Here is a 26365-nt window from a genome sequence, read left to right as displayed (position 1 = left end):
CAATTGTAAAGGAGTTGAACCATTCTGAGGGAATTTAACCAACCCCTGTACTTCCTCAGCACACAGACAGTCCAGTAGCTTGTTACTCATTGCTTGCCAGGAACCCACAAACCAATTTGAAGACAATTACCTCATCTCTCCTGCAACTTCTTTACTTATTGTAATTTTTCAGGCATCAGCTAGACTAAAATAGAGAAATTAAAGTTGATTAGAATCCGTACTGAAAGAGTGGGTAATAACACACTTCTGTGTATGACAGAACTATCCACAACATGGTATCTCTAGTATAGGAGACCTTCTACATTTTAAAGTTTTATACAAGTTTGCATCTATGACTTCAGCTCTAATTAAGAGGCAAACATGGAAGAGTTCAATAAGAGCTCAAGATTTGGAGTCAGCCAGTCCTGAGTTCTAATCCCAGGTCTGCTGCTTAACAACTGTGTGATCTTGGACAAGTTATTTCCTCTTTCTCAGCCTTGGCCCCTTATCTAGAATACAGGGGGAACACTGGTAGTGATCTGCTAGAGTCGATGTGAGAATGAAATGATGTATATGAAGCTCTTAGCTGAGTGTGTAGCACAGAGCTCCGTATGTGTTAATACTGTTGTTGTTGTTTTTATCATCACTGTTAACATCTTTAATCTGAGTTTAAAAATAGTGGTTGTAATCAGCCAAAAGCATTCACGTCATTTTAGTTCAATTTATAGCTATTGTGTAGTTTGAAAATTTTCAGTTACAGTAATTGGCTTCTTTACCCTTTCCTGAATAGGTCTGCAGAAAATGTGCCAGAGACATCTGAGTAAACCAACAGTTGGAAAATCATAAACTGCCTTCTTACACCTCATAAATCATATCTTGATTTCATTTAGTTATTGTGACTAAAAGAGAAGGATTGAATTACATGTCTCTTCAGAACTAAAGGTTTTGCTAATGTCTCTGGAAAGGCTTAGAATTAACCTGTGACTTTAATGTCATAATGATCACAACTTGAACATTTATCTGAAAATTTAGCTGCTGGGAACATTTCTTGCCGGCCAGTAATATGAAGTGAAATTATTACATTGACAGAAATCAGCCACTAAGTGGTTCTCTTAAATGAGAGGAACTCTAGAGCATCTCTCAGGGAGAGTTGTGGGGAGAAAGTTAAATAAGATGTGACCCATGGGTGCCTGGGTGGCTCAGTCAGTTAAGCGTCTGACTTCAGCTCAGGTCATGATCTCATGGTCCATGAGTTCAAGCCCCACATCAGGCTCTGTGCTGACAGCCTGGAGCCTGCTTCAGATTCTATGTCTTCTCTCTCTCCCTCTCTCTCCCTCCCTCTCCCTCTCTCTTTCTCTCTTCCCCCTCCACCCCACTCACACTCCGTCTCTATCAAAAATAAATAAACATTAACCAAAAAAAAAAAAAAAGATGTGACCAAGCCAGTAGGGAGAGTTAACATATAGGGAAGGATATTGGAAGGGAAATCAGAAACTTTGACTTTTAGTCTTGACTCATTAGCCAAGATTCTTTGATGCAAATAACTAAACTTGGTGCTTTAGTTTCCTTATCTCTAAAATGGGTATAATAATATCTGGTCTCTGTAGTTTCACAGTTTAATCTTAGCTCCAAGTGAGATATCTATGAAATGCCTTGGGACTATGAAATATTGTTCAACTGTAAGTGGGGCTTCTTTAGTTATTAGCAATAGAAGGAAGAGCTTAATGGATCTTTTTAAACATGAGGAAGACTAGTGCTCTGGCCCTTTTGACATCCATCTTGATCATCAGGATTTACTTAACAGGAGAAATGGAAGGAATCATTTAAAACCACTAAATTGGCTTTCAATGTTACAGAACCAAGACTTTGCTCAGAGCAGACAAGAGGTTTAAAATTGGGATTAACTTGATCTTCCTTACAGATATATATAGGTTTATATGACTACATTTTTTTCTGTACAGCACCCTATATTTACTTGCATTGAATTTTAATCAAATGTCATGTAAAACATCTGAAACCCACATTAGAATTTAACATGAAAACAACCAAAGAGAAAAGAGAGTAAGAACACCACAAAGCAGCACAGAAAATAAATTAAAAGGAATTCATTGAAATGATATTTTGCATATTATCTGCTGGTTAGCATCATTAAATATAAGTAATGTAATTCCTTTTATTTTAGCAAGATATGGAAGACTTGGTTCGAAAAGTAAGAGCTAATGGGCACTGATGATCACACATCCCAGCGGCCACGTTAATCCTTCCTGTTCCTCTTCTGGGCTCTAGGCTTGGGATTTCAAACCAGGAAATTTCCTCTTCCCTTTCCTATCAAATCTTAGTACGTACAAGGGACAGAGCATGGGAAAAAGTGCTTACGGAGTTAGCCAAATGCCTGGATATCAGCAAGGACATGGCGGCACTTACTTTGCATCCACAGCAATTTAGAATTGGTTTCTTGGGGGGTTTGCTGTTCTGACAGTGAATTGTTACTGTGTTTTATGGATCTAGGTTCCTTCACAGTTTAATTTTCAGGCATTTTGAGGGTTTTATGGACCACATTTGCTTCTGTGGCTACATTAAAAAAGAGGAAAAAGATGCCATTTAAACTAAGGATCATAAAGAAATATAGAAAATAGGAGAAACCCAGTAGGTCTATATGTATCTTTGCCTTTTTTATATACAGTGGCTAAAAGGTGACTGTTCTGATCCTGACCTCTCACTGCAGGGAGTTACACTGCCAGCCGTTGAGTGCAGCCTAATCAAGCACAACAGTGGCTTCTGAAAGAGGTCCCTTTGGAGGTTAAACAATATTAATTTCATAGATAGAGGCAAATAGATCTAGATCCTCCAAAAACACTTTGCTTTAAATTTTATTCAAGTTCTATGAAGAAACACGTTTGTGTATTCTTGGCTGGGCACAAAAGGATGAAGCTAAAAGACCATCTGGGAACATCTTGTCAGGAACTTGGAAAGAGGAAGGGAGAGTAGGGAATCTCTAAACCCTCACCTACTACTCTGCTTCTTCTTTAAGTATTTTCTCCCTTTCTACTCTGGCTGTGAACTCTGCTTGATCTTCCTTAACAAAAGAAAGCTGTGTGAAATTTAAATTCTGATGCACTAGCCACGTTTATTGGACATTGTGTCGTTTCAGTCTTTTCTTTGTATAAAAGTTGATATACCCAGACTTACTAAAAGGAGTCTCTAACTTCTAGTTTAAAAAATGGAAAAGAGTCTGTTTGGTTTGCAGATTATTTACTTCCTTGATTCATACATTGGCCAAATATTTCTAAGGGGTGGAAAAGAACACAAGAATATAATTTTGATAATTATCAGAACCGCAGTGCAGAGAAATTGTCAGATCTATAATTTCTCCTCAGCCAGGAGAATTTAATAGAGAAGTACATTGGCAAGTATTTTAAACCTTAGTAATAATTTTAAGAATTAAATATAAGTAAACTTATTACTGGTTTTTAAGATCAAAATTGGGTATACTTTCCACTAATAAACAAAGAGTTTTATATTTTACCCATTATCTTCCTCTTAATTCAGATCAGTGATAAAAAAAAAGATTTTTCAAAATTAAAAAGCAAAAACAAAAACTAGGAGTAGACACTTGAAAGCACCACACATACATACTCCTGTATTTTGTTTAAAGTTTGTGTTTTAGAAACAAAACATTAACCGTTATTGAACTTTTACCATGACGTGTCCCGTACTAACCATGTTATATATATTATCTGATATAATATTCTCAACAACCCACAATCTCGTGGATTGTCCCCATTTTGGAGACTCCGTGAAGTTAAAATTAAATTTACCCAGTTTAAGGAATCAGGACTTAAACCCAGATCTGTCTGCCTCCAAAGTTCATGTTCTTTTCATTACCCTGAATTTTCTACTGTGTTATAAACTGATGTAAACTCTCCCATAGAACAAAATGTGAGAAAGCTCAATGAAAGTAGGGCTGTCTGTGTTCAGTAAATCCTAAGTCAATGACAGACCATTTCGTAAACCTCTTCTATATGACAGTATCCTATTATCTGCCAGTTGTCCCTCAAGAGTTCACCAAAAGTCACTTAAACGTTTTTTCGTAAACTTAACAAACCTGTGTACCTCAGACCAAAGAGAACCAGTCTCCCTAAGCTACCATAGATGCCACTTTGGTTCTGTGGCAGCCCAGAACAGGTCTGGGCTCATTAACTGTGACAGACTACAGAATACTTGTAATCCATAACACGTCATTGAAGATTTTGCAAAAAAAAAAAAAATTAAAAAAAATAAAAATAAAAAGCAAATAAAAGCCTAGTCTTATTTCTTTTAAGAAACCAAACATTAGATCCTTCTGGACTTTCTGGAACTGATAAAATGAAGACAGAAGTAAATCTTGAGGCTATTTGTGGTGCTACATCATAACAAGCACTTACTTTATGCTTCTGAGGAACTTGCGATATTTTGATCATGTACTACTACTGTCAGAAAGGAAACTCAGTGCAATATGACATCAAAGCAGAAAGTTACTGAAATTTAAATCTGCAATAGTAGTTTAGGGAACACATTAATTTTAATCATAATGATTCAGGAATGATAACATTTGCAGGACTACAAATGAAAGCATGCTGTAATTTCAAAAGTTGTTGATAATACAGAGCAGGATTTTATTACCCAGGATTGCAAACCAACAGGATCTTGCTGTATTAGCAGCAAGAAGCTAATACCAGGAGTAAGGTGATAAACTGTTTACCTACTGGAGAAAACATGGTTAAAATGAGATACCCCATTAATCAAAAGCTTATTTTTCAGCACTCATCCCCAAATTTGAATTAATAACATTTCTTCCAGTACGACAAGTTTATAAGAACTGTCCACCATAGGAAAATTTTGTATCCTTGACATTGCTCCATATTTGCATTAGCACTCATTTTCCACAAAAATGTAAAAGACAAAGGTACCATGAGAACACTGAATCAAAGGGGCAAAAACATTATTGTAACTGTAGTTACTTGCATCTTCCACAATAGAGTCTTTGCCTGGAGCTGCCAGGGAAAGTCACCATTGGGCTAACTTTGCTTTCTGCCTTCCTTAACCAACCTCCTCCTCATAGAAATGTTCTTGAGCATAGAAGTGGCTAAGAAAAAACAGAAAGAGGCACAGATTATCAACTGTTTTGTAAACCTGAGGTTGATAAAAGCAACTGTTAGGGAAGATGGGGAGAGTGAGGAAGAAATAATGGTGGCTTAGAGTCTCCTTCGAGTCCTCTTTATAAGAGATGCTTAGTTTTCAAATAAACAACTCCTTCTGGCATTGGGATTTTTAAAATTCAAAGTTCTTTATTCACATGGCAAAAGAAACGGAAACGTTGATTTTTGCAATGGCTAACACTTAGAAATATCTGGTGTAAAAGTGACTGAACTTCATTAAATATTCAGTGTTATGTCCGTCTTTAAAGTGGGAAAATTATCACTGAAAGCTGTGGGGAAATGTATTCTCATTGGAGCCTCAATAAAAATTCAGCTTAATTATGACAAAGAAATTTCCTGCCACATAGTAGGGCAAAACAAGAGTAGTATAAAGTAGAATCGAATAAAGCTTACAAAATTTGTAGCATTCAGCTGCTCTGTATGAGCTTAGAAAACAAACTTTTTGTTAAGTAGAAGATTGCAAAGGAAATAAATGAGTTTATTTTCCAAGTTTCATTTTGAGTTGGTCACAATGAATCATGTTGTATTTTATTGTATTTTGTATAATTTAAATGTTACGCAAAACATACTTAACTCTGTGAATATTTGCTGAGGGTTAAAAAATAATGAGCAGCCGTACAACAAAGACTACTTTTATCAGATTCAGAGGAAGACCTCCCAAGCAGTTAAGTGAAATGAAGGTTTATGAAGAAGAGCAAAGTAATCTACAAGCACAAAGAATACAATCTGAAACAAGTCTCTGTGAAAGCCAATAAGATCTTGATCCATCTGTGAACAGACTGGAAACTTTCTGAATCTTCTCTTTGGGTGTTCTTTGTGACATGATATGTTGAAGTATTTTCTTTTGGAGGCCAGGTCAGCCCAGAAGAAAAACAAATAATATAACTTTGTCAATACCAATGCCTTATTGAAGTGAATTCTTACTGACTTTCAACAAGATTTATGGCTATGAGCAATTTGTCATTTGTTCTGACCCATTTCCCCCACTCTGCAACTCCTAATAAGGTACTACTTTCTCCTGTTTCTTAGGCTTAGGGACAACAGCATAAATGTGCTCATCTACAGCAGCAGAAGCTTACTTTTTTTGAGAGCTTCCTGTGCTCAAATAGGTGTCTCATAAATATGGAGAAGAAAACTAGCAAAGTCTGAAGGAGCTTCCATATGAAGTAGTCATCGCTGCTTGTCACTCTATTTACATTATACTCACAGACTCCTTTAATCTTAATTTATCTGGTGCTTTCCCAGCTACAGTGACCCTGAGGAATGTGTAATATGAATCCCATTTTCCAGACTTGATGATGGAATTAAGGAGAAGTTAAATTGAAGATATTAGAGGAAGTCTAAAAGTCATGCCCCTCATCATCTAACCATAAGGGATTAAATAGTGACTTGCAAACCTGAGCTTTTTCTGTGGGATTCTCATGGATCTGCTACTGCTGCTGCGGCTTGTACCCACACGACTAGAGGCATATCCAAAGTAGAGATTTTAGCTAAAACTGGGAGAGTAGCCTCTCTCCTGTCGCACATTCAATATCCATCAAACACGCAACCTGTATTTTCCTGGATGTTCCTAATTTGTTATTCTGCTCTGTCAGCTCTATAAATACAGCTGTACTTTTAAACCAGTTGTATAGCCATATTAACCCAATAATATCATTAAACCAGTAATTTGGGAGGGTGAGGAAAAATAGTCATTGAAAGTTTGACTTCTTTAGATAAGTTTCCTAGACTTTTCCATGTTTTTAAATTCCCATTTCCCATTCTTCTTCCTAGTATTGCCAGTTTGTTTATTTCATCTCTGGTAAGTCCTATCCCCCTGTAATTGCCCCTGTAATTGTAAGTGCAGCTTCCAAGGCTGGGTACCAGATGGCCAGGCCCTCTAACTTCTATGAAAAGAGAAGCAACCTCCATGAAACCTATCTCCCCTACATGGAAAACCCTCGTTCTTATTATCAGAACTTGGTGCTTCCCCATCTATACCTTGATGAAGGTAGAACATCAAAATATTATTCCTTTGAAATGTTTTTTCTTTCTCTCCCCTTCACTTCAGTTTTTCTTTTAGATATTTTGTGTGTCATCCTTTTTTTTTTGAGCTGTGAACATAGGTCTATATATCATTATGTGCTTAAGATCATCTTAAAGGTGATTATCCTCCACTGTGTATGTATGTGTGCAGCTAGGTTTATTTCTTTAAGATAGAGTGCCACATGTGCCCTTTCTAATTACAAAAAGTATGGATATTGAGAATTTTGGTTGTCACTCATTTTCAACCCTCTCCCCTACTCATGCAAAAATACTTTATTTACACTCTCATCGACCATACATGGGAGGATCCATTTCTCCTTCTCCCCTACACAAGATATTATCAGTCTTTTTAGTTTATGCTAATCTGATAAATAAAAAACTACTTCTTTTAATTTGTGTATGGTTGATTGTTGGGCAGAAAATTTTTCTTATTTTTCATAAAACTCTCTAGAAGGATTAAACAACTTAAGGTAAAAACAGAAATCTTAAAAATGTTTCAAGAAAATATAGGAAAATACATTATCACCTAGGGATAAATCCAGTAAATAAAAATTAGATTTTTTTACCACATCTATAAAAAAAAGTATGTATGCACAAAGCATCAGAATGTATTTCAAGGACAACTACCGTACCAGGGGGAAGCACTTCCTACGTATGACAGACAAACGTTAACGCTCATAATATAGCAAGAGAAAAAAACTAATAGAAAAATGAGTAAGTAAATATTTTGTAGAAGAGGAATCAAATGGCCAATAAATGAAAAGATGCTTAACCACTTTGCTTTTTACTACTAACAATATAAAATGGATGTCTTACTATGTCAGTACATATAGATCTTCTTGATTCTTCTAAACAACTGTATGGATTACCATTGTTTATTTAAGCATTAGTCTGTTGATGGACTTCCAGGTTGTTTTCTACTTTTTGCTACGATTAACGTTTCTACAGTGTGTGTGCATGCATGCACTACACAGGCATTATCAGTTCTTTTTAGTCTTAGGCTATCTGATAGATGAAAATTTCTACTTATTTAAGATGAAAATTTCTACTTATTTAAAATATTTTTCATTGATTATTACTAAGATTTAGTATCTCATAATGTTTATATGCCATTCGTTTTCTTCATCTGTTAATTGCTTCTTTAATTTATTCATTTAATAATTGCTTATTCTTTCCTCTACCCATTTTTCTAGGTTAATGTCTATATTGATTGTATGAACTCTTTGTAAATTAATGATACACCCCTTTTCTGTCACATGAGTTTGAATATGTAATTCCTGTAACTTGTTTGGTTTAGCCTAAGTTTTACTTGCCAGTCTTTTACACATCATATTAACATTTCTGCATCAGTGGAATTCTTCTCTGTCCATTAGTTACATCACTTCTGTCTGTTTTCTCTGTGAGGTCATTGTTCTCTCTCTAGATTATGTTCTCTTCATAACGAAGAACTATGCCTCCTCTTACGAGTCTAACACGGTACTATTTACTTGATAATAAATGCTTCTTGATGATGGCTACGTAGGTGAGATTCTAGAAGTAGACACTCAGGTCCTGTCAAGTTACATAGCTCCTTTGAATTGATTGTAGATCCGACCAGCAACAGACTTTTGCTATCGTTTCATGACACCTGACCATTATATTTTAGAGAGAGAATAATATAGTGTTACTATGTAGTGAATCTACTATGCATATTCTCACTGCTTTAAATTCACTGATTGTATAAAAAGAGAAGAATGCACTAGCTTAGTGTTTGATCTTTACCACATAGATCTAACGTCACGATCAATTGCTTTCACTATTTTCTTTGAAATCACATAAAGGTTCATATGTGCCATATTTCATAAGAATCACATGATAAGGTCAAGAAATACAAATTCCAAGGCAGAATTTATATGCCCAGTTCACATATGACAGTAATACTATATAACCATATGTTGAATATAATACACTGTATGTAAATGCTATTCTTGAAAGCAATCCAATCAATAAAACTTAAAATAAATAACACTTTAAGAACACATCCCAAATCGACTGAAAATGGAATAGATGGACTCTATGGCAAGAACATCCCTATAAAATTGACATTCAGAGGCTATTAAAACAGAGAGAGTAAAACAATCTTGAAACTAAAGAAAAACTGTGAATATTTAGAAGTTTTTTTTAAAGCCTACTACGTTGTATGCCAAGATGCAGCAGTCGTTTTTATTTAAAGAGCTATTTCAATAAAAACTGGATTGCCAAGCAGTAAAAAGCAAATTCAGTTTGCCATCACCAATAGCTAAAAAATACTTCTTAAAGAATATACTACATAAACCCAAAAAAGTAAGAAATACACACTAACAGAAAAAGTCAAAACAAAAAAATCAAGATTTAGTCATTATTGGGACTAATAAAAGATTGACCAATTTTTATCATTAAAGAAGGTTATGAGAAAGCTACTGAAGTTAACTTCAAAAGCCTAGCAGTAAAAACTGATTGTAATGTCAGTAAAACTCTGAAACAGATCAAATAGACCCTAAGTAGTACTAATCCACTGCATCTTTGAACATATATTTGCCTTTTTTTAAAGCTGAAAAGCTTGCCTTTTTTTCTTTAATTTGTTTCCAACATCCTGTTTAAAAAAAAGAAGAAGAAGAAAGAAAAGAAATCCAACTGTACAACTGTTAACAGCAACTCAGAGCACAGAAACTTTACCTTCATTCAGAGATGATATAAGTTAAGATTTGAAATGACTTTTCCTTTGGTCTGATTTTGAAAAACATGGTTTCATCATTCCAATGTAGAGAGAGCTTCTCTTTCTCCACAAAGTACTTGTGTGACTAGTATACTTACAAACAAATGAATCAGTGAAGGTTATATACAGTGAATTTAACCATTTTTTCTTCTTCTTTGTCAGCTGGAGCTCTTACACCAAAATGAGATGTTTGGGATATGATTGACATTTTTTATTTAAACTTTGTCACTTCAGATCCTGGGAAGACTCTGCCTGAATCCCTTGATTACTGCACAGTTTGGCTACAGACAGTGCCTGGGGAAATAGACAGCAAAAGTGGTATTCCACCTTCGCTGGTAACGCTACAAATTAAAGACTTTCTTAATGGACCAGGTAAGAAAGTCACAATTCAAATGTGTATACGTTTTCTTCATGTGAGTATATTACCATGTACTTAGGGTGTTAGTGATTGTGACATTCCTTGCCAAAAATGAATAGTTCATTTGTCTTCCAGAAGTGTATTCTTCTCAGCTTGCCCATTTCAAAGACTAAAAGGCAAATATTAATAGGCACTAAAGATTACCTTTAGTCCGACAAAAAGTAGTTACCAATTAAAGAATAATTGACTAGTATAAGTAATTATAAGTCAAAGACCCAAAACTTTATTTCTGCCTTTCCTGCTAATTGCGTGACCTTAGGCAGTTGATCTAATCTCCTATGCCTCAGTTTCCTTACTGTAAACAAAGTGGATGGATGGATGGAAGAGACATATGATATGTATATATATACACACACACATACATAAGGCAGTATACATCAATATATTCAATTAGATAAATATACTTATTTCAAATGCATAGCAAAGTGCTTGAGGCATATCTAAACACTCAGGTTTAGATAGACAGATACGGTCATCAAAATGTATTGAGTGTGTATTAGTCCCAGGTACTAAGTGCTTTCTGTATTAATACAGACCCAAGGAGGAGCCTCTACAATTATCCCTATTTTATGAATTAGGAAGCTAAGACGGAAACGTGAAGTAAATTGCCCAAGGTCTTAATGGCAGAGGAGCCATTCAAACCCAGGTCTTTATGATTCTAAAGACCTAGATCACTTCTGTACCACACTAATTTTAACAGAACTAAAGGTTTTTCATCTCTCCTCCTCCTCCTCCTCCTCTTTCTTGCTCTATTTCTTCTTCATCTCATGGTGCTCTTCCTCGCTGAGGAGAGCTCAGTGAGATCTTAGCTATTTATTTAACAAAAATTACTATTTCAGTTTTTCTTTCTTTATTTTATACTTACAATGCTTCATATTATTATCAAAAGAATATTAGTTTCTTCATTAAGAATTTAAAACAATGGGGGCACCTGGAAGGCTCAGTCAGTTGAACACCCAACTCTTCGTTTCAGCTCAGGTCATCATACCACGATCATGGGATCAAGCACAATGTCAGATTCCATGCTGACCATGGAGCCTGCCTAAGATATTCTCTCTCTCTCTCTCTCTCTCTCTCTCTCTCTCTCTCTATCTCTCTCTCTCTCCCCCCGCCCCGCCATCTGCCCCTCTCCCTCACTCACACTCTCTCTAAAATAAAATTTAAATAAGAATTTAAAACAATGGTGTCACACTGTCTTAGATCTCTAGCAATACTCTGCAAGACATGAATTTTGATAAGTGAAAACTATATGTGGACCTGGTTAAATGTGTGTCGTGGCATAACGATACACTTATGATCCATGGCTACAGATTGAAGAAGGCTGCTTGTCATCATGCCTGGTGTAAAGAGAGCCTAAAGAGGGCCACCTGTACTGGCCCTTTCACCAGGACCCAGTTCTTCTCAAGTATGATTCTCCGGTTCTGGGATTTAAAAGGTATAGAAGTATGAAGAACTATTTCTAATCATTATAAGTACTTAGATGTCGTTTAAAAGACTCAAATGAAAGCGAGAAGCTAATGATGAAGACTAAGAGAGTCATTAAAGTTGGAAGAAGCCTTTGGGGTGAGGTAATGGATAGATTGAGAGTGATGTGAGGCCTCATAGTTGGCTAGTAAGTGTGAAGTACCATGTTGCATAGAATCCAAGCCATCATCAATTGCAGGAAAATACATTTTATGTACAAAGAAAAAATATCTGCTATTTAAACTATGATACAGTGCTTTCTTATTACATGAGTTGCAGGGCACTTCCTGACTTCAGAGTTGTTCACATGTAAAAGACTGAACATATTAGAATGGGTGAAACTGGGTAAGAATATATGGTTAGTTCATGGAGAAGTGAGAAAGAAACTTGGGTTTTCCTCTTCTCTTTTGTAGTTTCTGATTTTTTTGCTTTTAGGTATAGTCTTTCACTCAACTTTAGCTATAAAGTTGGCTTCTAGTTTACATTTGATTGATTTATTAAAGGATGGGACCTACAAGTCAGTAGTTGTATACCATATTTTTATGGCAACCAAAGAAAGTGAATTTCAAGAGAAATGTCAATGAATGAATGAAAGATGATGCATATAATTCTAGCAATTAATGTGACTATGTAGTAGAAATGGGATTTTTTTAAATAGTTGTACTTTTGTGTTTCTAAGTTGGAAATTACATGTATGCTATTCCTTATTTTTATTCAAATAAGAGTCATGATCTATCTGGAGATTCCAACTTTTAAACAAATGAATTGAAAGCATTATTTTATAGTAGCGCTTCTCAAACTTGAGTGTGCATTTGAAGCATCTCTGGTGACCTTGTTAAAATACAAATAATTTAATAGTTTTAGAAGGCAGGAATGAAATTTTACATTTCTAACAAGCTCCCAGGTAAGGTGGATGCTGTTGGTCTGGAGACTAAACATTTGTAACAAGTTTTCATATGAATCCTCTATGAATGAATGAATGAATGAATACACGCGCGTGTGCGCGCACACACACACACACACACACACACACACACACACACACACACACGGGTATTGAGGACCCAACTGCAGATATTTTGAGGCATAGGAAAAGGGAATGACAAAAAAAATGATGAGTGGTTTTTTTAAATGTACTTTTATTATGAAAAATCAAATACAATGTTCAGTTAATGGTTTAAGTTCTTCCAAGTCTAAAACATTTTAACCAAGAGTAGTTTTCTTTAATAAATTCAGGGAAGATTAGTTGGAATGATGTATCAGCTGTGTGTGATTCCACTAAATACTAACCTAGCATCTTTGAAATGCTCCAGAATTTACTCTTAGACAAAAATTTCCTTACTGTAAATAATTTGTCTTATAAAGTATGTATGTAGACATTATTGCATAGACTAATTATATTCTCTTACTACACAGCCAGGTTGCCACTCTATATTAATTTAGAGATCATTGGAAATACAGAACACATAAAGCATTTCTTACCGTAGGAATGTATTATTTTATAGATTTTTGGCAACTCAAGACAATTAAATTTTTTCCAGCTTTTAGATAATAGGATATATTAAGAAAACTATTATTTATGCTGAGACTGGGGGAACAAGTTTCAGCTTTATAATATTCCCCAGTGTCATTCCCTTCCTTTAAAAAATAAAAAAAATAAAAAAGCTTTTTTTTTTTTAGTATTGCAAATAATGCTTCTGATTTTTATACAGTATGAACTCATTAAAAATCTTTTGCTACTGTTAGTTTTTTGAATTTAGATGCACATCTTTTTTTTAATTTCAGAGAGAGAGAGAGAGAGAGAGGGCATGCAAGTGGGGAAGAGGGGCAAAGGGAAAAAAGAGAATCCCAAGCAGGCTCCACACTCAGCGCAGAGCCCACCACAGGGCTCAGTCCTATGACCCTGGGATCATGACCCGAGCTGAAATCTAGAGTTGGACACAACCAACTGAGCCACCCAGGCACCCCTAGATGCACCTCTTATTCAAGTATTATTCCCAAAGTTTTATGCTCCAGCTCTAAAATGGTATGTTATTCTTTTCTTGCTCCTGAATTAACATTTCAGGAGCAATAAAAGTTACGACCCTGAAGAATACAGGAAATACTGATTATACCTACCTAACCTTAAGTTTTCATCTTAAAGGTACAAACTTAATAGCTTTTGAATTCATCCTTACAGATTTACTTTTCAGGGATTATGTATCTAAACAACATGATACAATGCTACTATTTAGCATTTGTTTTTGGAAAAATAATTCAGAGTTCTTGAGTATTCTCTTATTTCCTCTGTTCACTTAATACTACCTTAGAGCAAATGATAGGTCCCAACTTTTACATCAAAAACCCCTTCAAAGCTCTTTCCACCCCCATCTCCTTCCTTCAGAGGCAACAATTGTACCCATTAGCAAGGTCAGTGGCTTGGAGAAACCTGGAAAACAGCAGCTACCAGAAACCCACTAGAATAATATCTCCAGCAGGTGATAGATTAGTTGGAACAAATTGGAACCATTGCAGTTCAGCAATCCTGGTTTCTTTCAAGCTGTTTTTAAAATGTCGTCATTTTAATACACAATCTAAGCCCTGCGGAACAGTCCACAGCAGGTTAATTTGAATCATATGATGTGTCACTGCCCTCAGCTGACATGAGCTCTATTCCATGTGTGAAGCCATAATAAATCCATTCCCAACCGGGGAAAATTCCCCGTGAGAAGGTGAACTAATCCAGGCCTCACACTGGCATGCTAGCCCTCCATAATTGAAAGCAGGGCCACCTGTTCCCAGCACAGTTAGCCTATAGAGAAAAAATTAGCATTAGATCAGATACTTCTTATATTGAAAAATCATTCATAGTTCTTGCAAATTCAAATTCCACTGTGAATTGCTTGGTATGACATCATACAGAAACATAGGAATGTGCCCACTTGATCCCAGTTTAAAAGTTTTGTTAGCCATAGGATTCCTTAACTTTGAAATGAGAAAATTTTTTTTTTAATTTAATGAGAGCTGACACGTGAGAAGAAGAACTGGGAAGGGTGCATATTTTTCTAATTAACTCAGGGTCATTTGTAAAAACATTTGAGCTCCCTGGTATTTTTTTCATTGTTCCTTTGCAGACATATTTTTGAGCACTGTCACTGTAATGACATTTAATGAAATGACATTTAAATGACAACAAAGAAAAATCTGATGCCAAGTGGGGAGACTATTACCACATCATTTATATTTTATTATAAATTAATTAGCATGCTACAGTCTTCATATAGTTTAAGTAACAGTTATTTCAAAGACAGTTATGACTGCAGTTGCACATTTATTTTACTATACCAGGTGTCTCTAGATGAAACACGTAACCACTGAAATTTTTTTCTTGTAATAAAATTATTTCTTTAGCGTCTCTCTGTTTAACCTGTTGTTTAATTTACCCATGTAGTCTTTAGGTCTTTTTAATTTCATTCTGGTTTTAGACTGGTTTCAGCTCCGATTTTAATTGATTTTTGTTTTAAAAATGTATTTGACTTTTAATTGGTCGTGATCCTATTTTGAATACTGTTTTCTTCCATTTTATGGATTAACTTGCTGTTTTATAGGTTGCAATGATTTTTTCTTACTTGTAAAAATTTTCTAACCATTCCAGTATAATCCCATTTCCAAAAACTTCTTTGATTTGAATGAAAATATATACTTATTAATGTAAAATATTACTTAAAAAAGCTCAGGTACGGTAGCACACCATTCAAATAGGTTTATATAAATAAATGGTAGAGATTTTAAGTTGTTTACCCCAAGATATGTATTTTTGAAATTTTTTTCTTTTCTTGGTGAACTCTGCTTTTATATTCTGTAATTACTGATTTTTTTACTCAGTGTGGATTAATTGAGATATATCTTGAAAGCACAGGTTCAGAGGAATTAAGATACCTGAAAAAGATGACCCAAATAGCCCCTTGACATTTTCTGGAGTGGAAAGTGAAGAATAAGTAACACAGCATTTAAACATAAGAAGATTTTATTGTGAAAGAAAGCACTTTAAAGAACTCATTTTAGGGGCGCCTGGGTGGCTCAGTCGGTTGAGCGTCCGACTTCAGCTCAGGTCATGATCTCACAGTCTGTGGGTTCGAGCCCGGCATCGGGCTCTGGGCTGATGGCTCAGAACCTGGAGCCTGCTTCCGATTCTGTGTCTCCCTCTCTCTCTGCCCCTCCCCTGCTCATGCTCTGTCTCTCTCTGTCACAAAAATAAATAAAAACATTTTAAAAAAATTAAAAAAAAAGAACTCATTTTAATTAATCCCTCTTAATGTTGCCCTGATAGTTAACCCTTTGCCTCTTTTCTCTTTCCACAAATGGGGCCAAGGCCCATACCTTAATTCAGCTTTATAGCCATACCAGCAAGCTATCTTCTATATTTAAGAAATGTAAACTAGTTAATAAAACTATTAAGAACCTTGACTTTTACATTTCCTGAGTTTTATGGGTTCCAATTTGCGGTGTCAGCATTACAGTTTCATAGTTTATTTTCCCCATGATTTATCAAAATGAAACCATAAACTTAATGTCAGGATGTCAAATAGGGACTGGACCAAGAATTTTTAAAACACAGGAAAGCCTTTCATTATTTCAACCTAATTTTTTCAACTATAACTTGTATTGGAAGAAATGAGAAAAGAGGATGACTTTTAATTTTTTAATTAACTTTTTTTTATTCCTGTAACAACATGATTTTAATAGCAAAATTTTCACTGCAGACTCAGTAAGCCATATGAAGAGACTTTAAGTCTCCTTTGAAAGTTAGGCTGACAATAGTGCCTCCAGGGGACGATGCTTGGCTAAGTAATAGGACCAGAAGAGTCACAGAAGCTGGTCGAGGGGGCCGCAAAGTGGTTAAGAGGCGGCTCAGGGTCTCCTGCGGGGAAGTCAGCGGTATGGCAGTTATTTAGATTCTTTATTTCTTCACGTGATCTAATTGTCAGGATTATTTCCTCTGCTGAAGAGAATGAGGGTAATTGGAGGGATGTCTTTCTAGGATCATGCGACAGACTAAGGCTGAAGAGAACATTATTTGGCTTCTCCTAAATGTAACCTTCCAACTTTGTGCTTGCATGCATGTCTTCCCTCGCTCTCTAACCTGTGCCTGCCCAGCGACATGGTCTGGGGCCTTTTGTTCATCCCTCTGTACAGACAATAACCTCAACTATCTCTTTTACACTAATGACTCCCAAATGCCTAGCTCTGGTTTTGACTTACCCAACTCCAGAACTATTCCTCCATCTGCCTGGTAGATATGTTTAGTTATTTAAAATTCAGTATTTCCACATTAAATTAAACCATTTTCTCTCCTCTCCTGATTTATCCCTGCCCTTAGTATAGTTTCCAAAGATCTTTACATGTGCTAGTGATAGCAGCAACATTATTCCAGTCATGTCTTCTCACAATTTTACTGTCATTTTTGATTCTTTTTTTTTTTTTTTTTATTCCAAGTCTCTTTGTTTTTCCTTTGAAATGGTCCTCCATTTTGCCTACTACCTGCCTGGTTTAGGTTTATGCCCTGATTACTTCCTTCGCCTGTTTATGGGCAGCCCTCACTCCAGATTGTCCTGTTACTCACTAATCCTGTTGTCCCCTGGGCCCTTGCTAAATTAGCCTCACCTGCCAAACTTCCATGATGTTGACCACACACCCCTCTCAATTCATCTGGTCAAAGCTCTCCTCAGCCCTCAAGGCTGTCTCTAATCTGGTGTCATCTGGCTTAGCTATCGCTAAGCAGGTGATCCTAAGATGTTGTAGTTCTTTGGGCCTCAATATTTTCTTCTAACATAAGACAGCGGTTTTAAGATTGCTTCGAGTTCGAAAATGATGGTTGTAATCACTAATGGAACTCTTCCTTTATTTTTACAACAGAGATTTATGAGCGATTGCAGTATGGCACACGTTGCTTTAGGCATTGAAAATACAGTGGTGAGCAAAAGATAGCCCCTCCTCTCAACAAATGCATATAAACCGGTAGAAAAGACAGTTACAAAAAAGTTACAGAAAGTAGTAGATAATGATAAGCTAATATATGTGTCAGGTTCTGTGGATTCATAAAAGAGTGGAGATTCAAGGAAGCTTCTCTGAGTGACTGACACTGTAGCTGAGTTGCACAGGATGAAAGGGAGTTAACTAAGGACTGTGGAGGGAAGGGTGGATCTCTGGGAGAATATGTGCAAAAGACGCGATGGTGAGAGGTATCTGTGTCAGATTAAATGAAGGCAGGAAAGAGGAAACCAGTGCTATCAGATGAGGCTCCAAAGAGAGGCAGAGGCCAGGCCTTTCTGATCATAAAAAAGGATTTTAGGACTTTTATCTTGAGTGTGGTAAGGAGCCATTAAAGAGCTTTCAGTAGGATGTGTACGTGGTGGGGGATGTAGGACGTGGGAGGTGTGTGTGTGTTGCATTTTGAAAAGATAACTCTAGTCAGGGTGGAGAATCAGTAAGAGGGGCTAGAGTAGATGGAAGGGAGCAATTAGGAGAATATTGCAGTAGTACTGGTGAGAGGTAATTGTAAGTTGGATCAGAGAACCTTGATAGAAATGGGACACCTGGGTGGCTCAGTCAGTTAAGCATCTGACTTCAGCTCAGGTCATGCTGTCACAGTTTATGGGTTTGAGCCTCACATCAAGCTCTCTGCTGTCAGCGCAGACCCCTCTTCAGATCGTCTGTCTCCCTTTCTCTGTGCCGCTCCCCCATGTATGCATGTGTGCACACAAACAGGTGCTCGCTCGCTCTCTCAAAAATAAACATTTAACAAAAAGAAATGGAGAGAAGTGAAAGATTTGGCAGATAGTGGGAAGGCAGAATGTACAGACCATAGTAATGGAGTAGAGAGATAGGGGGTGAGGAAGAAGATTTAAACATGGCTTCTGGTTTTCTGACTGGTCTAACTGGATGGGTCGTGCTTTGTCCCCACAAAATTCATATGTTGAAACTGTAATCTCTACTGTGATGGTATTTGGAGATGGAGATTTGGGAGTTAATTAGGTTTAGAAGAGGTCATGAGGGTGGAGCTCCCTCATAATGGGATAGTACACTTAGAAGGGTTATCATAGGGCTTGCTGTCTCTCTTGCCATGTGAGGACACAAGAAGGTGGCCATCTACAAGCTAGAAAGAGAGCCTTCACCAGAAACCAATCATGGTGGCACCCTGATCTCAATTCCAGTCTCTAGAACCATGAAAAAATAAATTTCTATTGTTTTAGCCACCAAGACATTGCATTTTGTTATGGCAGCCCAAGTTAAGACAGGTGATTTACTGAGATGAAAATACTTGAAGAGAATCGCATTGTTTTTGTTTTGTTTTCTTTTGTGAGAGTACAGAGAGATCATAAGTTTTGACCTAGATATGTTAAGTTTGTGGCAATTATTCAGACAGATCTGGAGCTCACAAGACCAACACTAGTGATAAATGATTGCATGTTTTGGAGTCTTTGGGATACAGATTCTAATTCAATCCAAAGGGTTGGATGAGAGATTACTCAAGGAAAGAGTAGAGAAAAGGTAGAGAAAAGAGCCTAAGACTTGACCTTGAAGACGTCCAAACAGGATTTACTGGCCAGGAGGAGAAGCCTAGAAAGGAAATTGTGAGCTAAGAGGAAAATTTGAAAATTGTAATTTCAAAGAAGCCAAGTTAGTAGTGCTTTGACATTAAGAAAGATGAGAAATTGGAACTATCTAGTGGATTTATAGATATTGTGACTGCAAGTGTTTTCTCCCTATTGGGTTATTCTGGATGGAAACTAGTCTAGAATGCATTGAAGTAAGCAGGAGGGAAAAGGTAGTAGAGGTAGAGAGTATAAATAACTCCTTTAGGAAGTTTGTGAAGAAGAAGAATAACTAAGGGTAGTATATGAAGGAGCATTTGGGATCATGGTTTGGGGATTTTATTTTTATGATGAAAGAGACTTGGAACTCTTTCCAAGAGGAATCCAGTGGAGAGAATAATTGGATAAACTAAAAAGAGAAAAGATAAAGGTGGGTACACTAGAAAAAAGGAAAAACAGGGGCACCTGGATGGCTCAGTCGGTTGGGCATCCAGCTTTGGCACAGGTCACGATCTCACAGTTTGTGTGTTTGAGCCCCACATCAGGCTCCATGCTGACAGCTCAGAGCCTGGAGTCTGCTTCGGATTATGTGTCTCTCTCTCTCTCTCTCTCTCTCTCTCTCTCTCTCTCTCTCTGCCCCTCCCCCATTCACACTCTGTCCCTCTCTCTCTGTCAATAATGAATAAACTTCAAAAAAAATTTTAAAAGGGAAGAAGAATCCAATATGTATTTGAAAAAAAAGTTTTAAATTAGAGAAGCAACAGATGCTCTATTTTATATAGCAAATTAAGGAAGGAGAGGAAAAGGACATATGCAGGTAATTTTTCAGTTTGGTAGCAAGAAATTGAGGGTAGCAAGAAATTAACTTTATCCATGAAGCTAGAAGCAAGATCACCTATTGAAGTTGAAGAGGGAGGAGAGGAGTTTGATGGTTTTGAGGCAGAGTGGGTTGAAATCATCTTCCAGTATGATTTTTTCATATCCCATACTCACTCTCATCTCTGTGCCTTTTCTTAACTTTTATATTATGGAAACTTTCAAATAGATACAAAAGTAGAGTGAATAGCGTATAGAACCTCCTGCTTAAATAATTGTCAGCTATTGACCAATCTTGTTTCTTGCATACCCCTATCCACTCCCTCACCTTCTGTATTATTTTGAAGCAAATTCCATGCATCATCTATCATCTGTAATATTTCAGCATAAAGTATCTCTAAAATACAACAACTTTAAAAAAATATAACCACAATACTATTATCAAAGCTAATCATTCTTCAGTGTTATCAAATATGTAGCTAGTATTCATTCAAATTTCCAATTATTCCATACGTATCATAATGTGTATGGATGTGTGGGTATTGGTGTGCCTGTATATTTCTTACGTTTTTTTTTTTAAACCAGGAGCCATATATGTTCTACGCATCACTATTGGTTGATATGTATTTCTAGTATCTTTAATCATTAGGTTTTCTCCTCTATTATTTTTCATCTCTTGTAATTTATATATTGAAGAAACCAAACTTGTAGAGTTTACAACAGTTTGGATTTTGTCTATTCCCCTGTCCTCTGTACTTCCTACATATAAATTGGTAGTTGGTTTAATCTATTCAGGTTTGCTTATTGTTACTATTATTTTCAGCAAGACTGTTCTGTAAAATGGTTTGTATTGTTCCATCAGAAGGCACATAATATCTGAAGGTCTCTTTCTGTGATGTTAAAAGCCACTGATGCTGAATGCCTGAATTCATTGGAGGTTGCAAACAGTAATCTTTTCATTCTAACACTCTTTTTTCATGTATTAACTAAAGTACCTCTAGGGCGTCGGCTAAGCGTCCAACTTCAGCTCAGGTCATGATCTTACGGTTCATGGGTTCGAGCCCCATGTCAGGTTTTGTGCTGACAGCCAAGACTCTGGAGCCTGCTTCAGATTCTGTGTCTCCGTCTCTCTCTGCTCCTCCCCCATTCATGCTCTGTCTCTCTCTCAAAACTAAACACAAAATAAAATAAACATAAAATAAAATAAAATAAAATAAATAAGATAAAATAAAAGCTTCTGTAAAAAGAAGCATTCCTTCATCTACTACTTGGTTACTCAGTAGTATTGTTCATCTAAAGAAATGTAAAATAAATGCTTAATTCTTTTCCTTTATTTACCCATTTTCAAAAAGGAGCTGATTTTCTCGGTGAGAGGAGTTTTTCACAATGTATACATATATCAAATCATCACAATGTACACTTGAAATATATTACAATTTCATTTGTCGTTGCTACTTTAATAAAGCTGAGGGGAAAATGAATTATTTTTCTAGCATATTCCAATGGTGGCCAATTAGTTATTGCTTGGTATTCTTAAGTCATTATTTTTAATAATACTCACATTATCTTATCTTTGGAAGTGGGAGCCTCTAGAAATTGGCTTCTTCATGTTTTTAATCTTCCCTCACTGTGGAATCCTTGTTCCCTTATCTCAAAACAAGATTTGGCTGTTCCCAAAAGGCAGCTCTGCCGTCTCCAACCAAGGATGAGTACGTGCCATCACTGAGAAAAGCAAAATAAAAATAAAAAAAGAACACGGACACCAAAAGAGCAAAGAGCTGCCAGAATTATTAGAGCAGTAGAATGTGCTTAGCCCTTTTTGATGCCTATTTAGAGGGAAAGAAGTTCATTTAGATAAGTTGAGTTCAATGCATTCATTTTAGAAAACCAGTACAATTCCCCTATAATCAAAGCATTTTTGGGGAGATACAATATAGTCAAAAACTCAGTGTGTGATCATAAGAATGTGTGCATGAGTAATAATAGTAGTGATGATGCTCACGTGCCGGTTGTACTCACCATGAGCTGCTGCTGGCTGACCCAGTCAGGAACACGTGTCAGTCCACGTGTCTGGGCAACGCGTGTGACTGCTTGTTTGTACCCAGTTCCACTTGATATACTGTTGTCAATTGAAGCACTCACATCTGCCACCATTGAGGTCTTTACACTTCACACCTTCAGTAAAAACACATTGATCTCATTGTCATGGGCAACTTTCCAGGTTTGCTAGCTCTCACACCTGTGAATACTCAGTCTCCACTGTCCGTTATCATCAGGAATACATTTACGTGGACACTGTCACAAAAATCTCAATTTGAACTGCTGAATAAGAGAAAAAAATGTACTATGACCTAATAATAAAAAAATATTTTTATTAGAGATGCTATAATGCATAAAATGAAGCTTGATTATAGATTTGTTCTGTGTTTTGCATTTACCTGTCTAAAATGGCACGGGGGCACCATCATCCCTGTTCCTATACGTAGCCACCACCCTATATGCACTGACTGTTTTTTTAGCAAGGCTTGCTTGTCTAAAAAAAAAAAATACATATATTTATATCTTTTACAAATAAAATTCCAAAGGAAGAAACACTTAACAAAGAGGTTTTCTTTCATAAATGTTATGATTTGGGTATAACAAGACATATTGAATCCATTGGGTTTTTGGTAATAGATTTCAAAATACATCATAAATGTAAGTAATATGATGACTAATGGGTCAAGTAAAGTTGGAACATTTTAAATGAGAAAATAGCTGGAACAGTTTTCAGGAAACTTTTCCAGTTGATGTTTGGTCCCCCACAAGGTGTGTATTAACATAAACTTAGGGGAATCACCTCTGGGGCTTGAATTTGCTCTCTGATTTCATTACTACAATATGATTCTTTTCCTTTCACTATTAAGTCATCTCCTAGGGTGATAGGAACATAAAATAAGTGTAATTTATTTGTATTTGTCTAATCTCCTTTTAACTCAATAGTCATCTCATCATTCTGTTTCCTGGTAGCTGTTCAGAAAGTTTTGAAAGGTAATTAGAATCTAATAATTGACAGGCATGGGTTTACTTGGTAACTTAAAGATATGGAATGTGTTCTGGGGATGGTGAGAAATTATATCTGGCAGAGAAATAGATGACTCAACTGGGAGATTCTCTGTTACTGCATATTCTTAAAACCTAAACTTTGAAAGTAATCTATTTATTAAAATTCAATGAGGATTATGAAAAAATTCTCAACCTTTTTAAAACAATCTGGTAATAATTCGAGTAAAATCCACCTTAACAATCTATGCCTGGTTCTTTATCCAGGTATATTTCCAGTTCTCATAAAACATTATTCTATATAGTTTCCGCTATGTCTCTGTTGAATAAAACTTTTCTAGTCCATTTTTATTAATGTTTTCATCTTAATGGTGAAGTTAATGCGTTTCATCAATTTTTAAGTATAAATACCAGAAAATATATTGCTCAGTTTTTATTTTTATTTTTTTGTGTTTAAACATGCCAGACTTTTTTGTTGCATAATTTTTCACATTTATAAAAATAATCTTCCTGTCATTATGAGACTGAAAATATTTACATTAAAGGCGCTAATTTTCTTCCCCCAAAAAGTGACTGCTAGTTCAAAGATGTGAAAGTTTTAGAGGCACTGCGTAATAAATGTAACAATACAAATTTGTTAAATTTGTCACATTTTTATATTTTTTTCATTTTTCTTTTTAATATAATTTATTGTCAAATTGGCTAACGTACAGTGTGTAAAGTGTGCTCTTGGTTTTAGGGATAGATTCCCATGATTCATCGCTTACATACAACACCCAGTGCTCATCCCAACAAGTGCTCTCCTCGGTGCCTATCACCCATTTCCCCCTCTCCCTCACCCAACCCCCCATCAACCCTCAGCGTGTTCTCTTTATTTAAGAGTCTCATGGTTTGCCTCCCTCCCTCTCTGTTTGTAACTATTTTTTCCCCTTCCCTTCCCCCATGGTCTTCTGTTCAGTTTCTCAAGATCCACATGAGTGAAAACATGATATCTGTCTTTCTCTGACTGACTTATTTCACTCAGCATAATACCTTCCAGTTCCATCCATGTTGCTGCAAAGGGCATGATTTCATTCTTCCTCATTGCCAAGTAGTATTCCATTGTATATATGAACCACATCTTTATCCATTCATCAGTTGATGGACATTTAGGCTCTTGCCATAATTTGGCTATTGTTGAAAGCGCTGCTATAAACATTGGGGTACAAGTGCCCCTATGAATTAGCACTCCTGTATCCTTTGGATAAATTCCTAGTAGTGCTATTGCTGGGTCATAGGGTATTTCTATTTTTAATTTTTTGAGGAACCTCCACTCTGTTTTCCAGAGCGGCTGCATCAGTTTGCATTCCCACCAACAGTGCAAGAGGGTTCCCATTTCTTCGCATCCTTGCCAGCATCTGTTATTTCCTGAGTTGTTAATTTTAGCCACTCTGACCAGTGTAAAGTGGTATCTCAGTGTGGGTTTGATTTGTATTACCCTGATGATGAGCAATGTTGAGCATCTTTTCATGTGTCTGTTGGCCATCTGAATGTCTTCTCTGGAAAAGTGTCTATTCATGTCTTCTGCCCATTTCTTCACTGGATTATTTGTTTTTCAGGTGTTGAGTTTGGTAAGTTCTTTATGGATTTTGGATATTAACCCTTTATCTGATATGTCATTCGCAAATATCTTTTCCCATCCTGTCAGTTGCCTTTTAGTTTTGATGGTTGTTTCCTTTGCGGTACAGAAGCTTTTTATCTTGATGAGATCCCAATAGTTCATTTTTCTTTTAATTCCCTTGCCTTTGGAGATGTGCGAGCAAGAAATTGCTGCGGCCAAGGTCAAAGAGGTTGCCTGCTTTCTCCTCTGGGAGTTTGATGGTTTCCTATCTCACATTTAGGTCTTTAATCCATTTTGATTTTATTTTTGTGTATGGTATAAGAAGTAGTCTACTTTCATTCTTCTGCATGCTGTTATCCAGTTCTCCCAGCACCATTTGCTAAAGAGATGGTCTTTTTTCCATTGGATACTCTCTCCTGCTTTGTCAAAGATCAGTTGGCCATGCATTTGTAGGTCCATTTCTGGCTTCCCTATTCTATTCCATTGGTGTATGCGTCTGTTTTTTTTGTGCCAATACCATACTGTCTTGATGATTACAGCTTTGTAGTAGAGGCTAAAGTGATGCCTCCAGCTTTGGTTTTCTTTTTCAATATTACTTTGGCTATTCGGGGTCTTTTGTGGTTCCATACAAATTTTAGGATTGTTTGTTCTAGCTTTGAGAAGAATGCCAGTGCAATTTTGATTGGGATTGCATTGAAAGTGTAGATTGCTTTGGGTAGTATTGACATTTTAATAGTATTTGTTCTTCCAATCCATGAGCATGGAATGTTTTTCCATTTCTTTGTGTCTTCTTCAATTTCCTTCATAAGTTTTTTATAGTTTTCAGCATATAGATCTTTTATATCTTCGGTTAGGTTTATTCCTAAATATTTTATGGTTCTTGGTGCAACTGTAAATGGGACCAATTTCTTAATTTCTCTTTCTGTTGCTTCATTATTGGTGTATAGAAAGGCAACCAACTTGTGAACACTGATTTTGTACCCTGCAACTTTGCCGAATTCATGTATCAGTTCTAGCAGCATTTTGGTGGAGTCTTTCAGGTTTTCTACGTAGAGTATCATGTCATCGGTGAAAAGTGCAGTTGACTTCTTCTTTGCCAATTTTGATGCCTTTTATTTCATTTTGTTGTCTGATTGCTGATGCTAGGACTTCCAACACTATGTTAAACCACAGTGGTTACAGTGGACATCCATGTCATGTTCCTGATCTCAGTTTGTCACATTTTTAGATGTGACAGTAGCTTCATGATTTTACTTGAAGGATTCATACGTGTTGATGGACTTTACACAACAGTAAAGGGCACTGTATCAGGGCGCGTGCTTCCTGTCTCTTGGTGGAGCTGGTACTTTTGAAAGCAATACCTGGTATTACAGGATAGCCTCATTTCAGCCCTGCTTTTGGGGCTCTTGGCTTTCTAGGATTGTCCAGCTTGCCCTAATGGGACTGCCCAGCCCCCTGTTTACACATAGATCTAGCTCTAGGGGAACAGGGACGAGGGACTGTGCATCCCAGTGG

At 36.4% G+C, this 26365-nt stretch overlaps 1 protein-coding gene across 10 annotated transcripts in view; it reads left to right on the top strand.

Annotated features, from left to right (window-relative positions):
• The window catches only part of VPS13B (vacuolar protein sorting 13 homolog B), an 811203-nt gene that overhangs the window by 611530 nt on the left and 173308 nt on the right, over window positions 1-26365 (top strand). For all 10 annotated transcript variants that reach the window (XM_045454090.1, XM_045454093.1, XM_045454091.1 and 7 more), the window contains one exon: window positions 10171-10308. In XM_045454090.1, coding sequence (XP_045310046.1) covers window positions 10171-10308 — 138 coding nt within the window. The remainder of the gene's footprint in view (window positions 1-10170; window positions 10309-26365) is intronic.

This window comes from Leopardus geoffroyi, chromosome C3 (genome assembly GCF_018350155.1).
Source record: "Leopardus geoffroyi isolate Oge1 chromosome C3, O.geoffroyi_Oge1_pat1.0, whole genome shotgun sequence".
Lineage (NCBI taxonomy): Eukaryota > Metazoa > Chordata > Mammalia > Carnivora > Felidae > Leopardus > Leopardus geoffroyi.
Note: the sequence above shows the minus strand (reverse complement) of the source record. Positions and strands in the feature narration are given on the sequence as shown.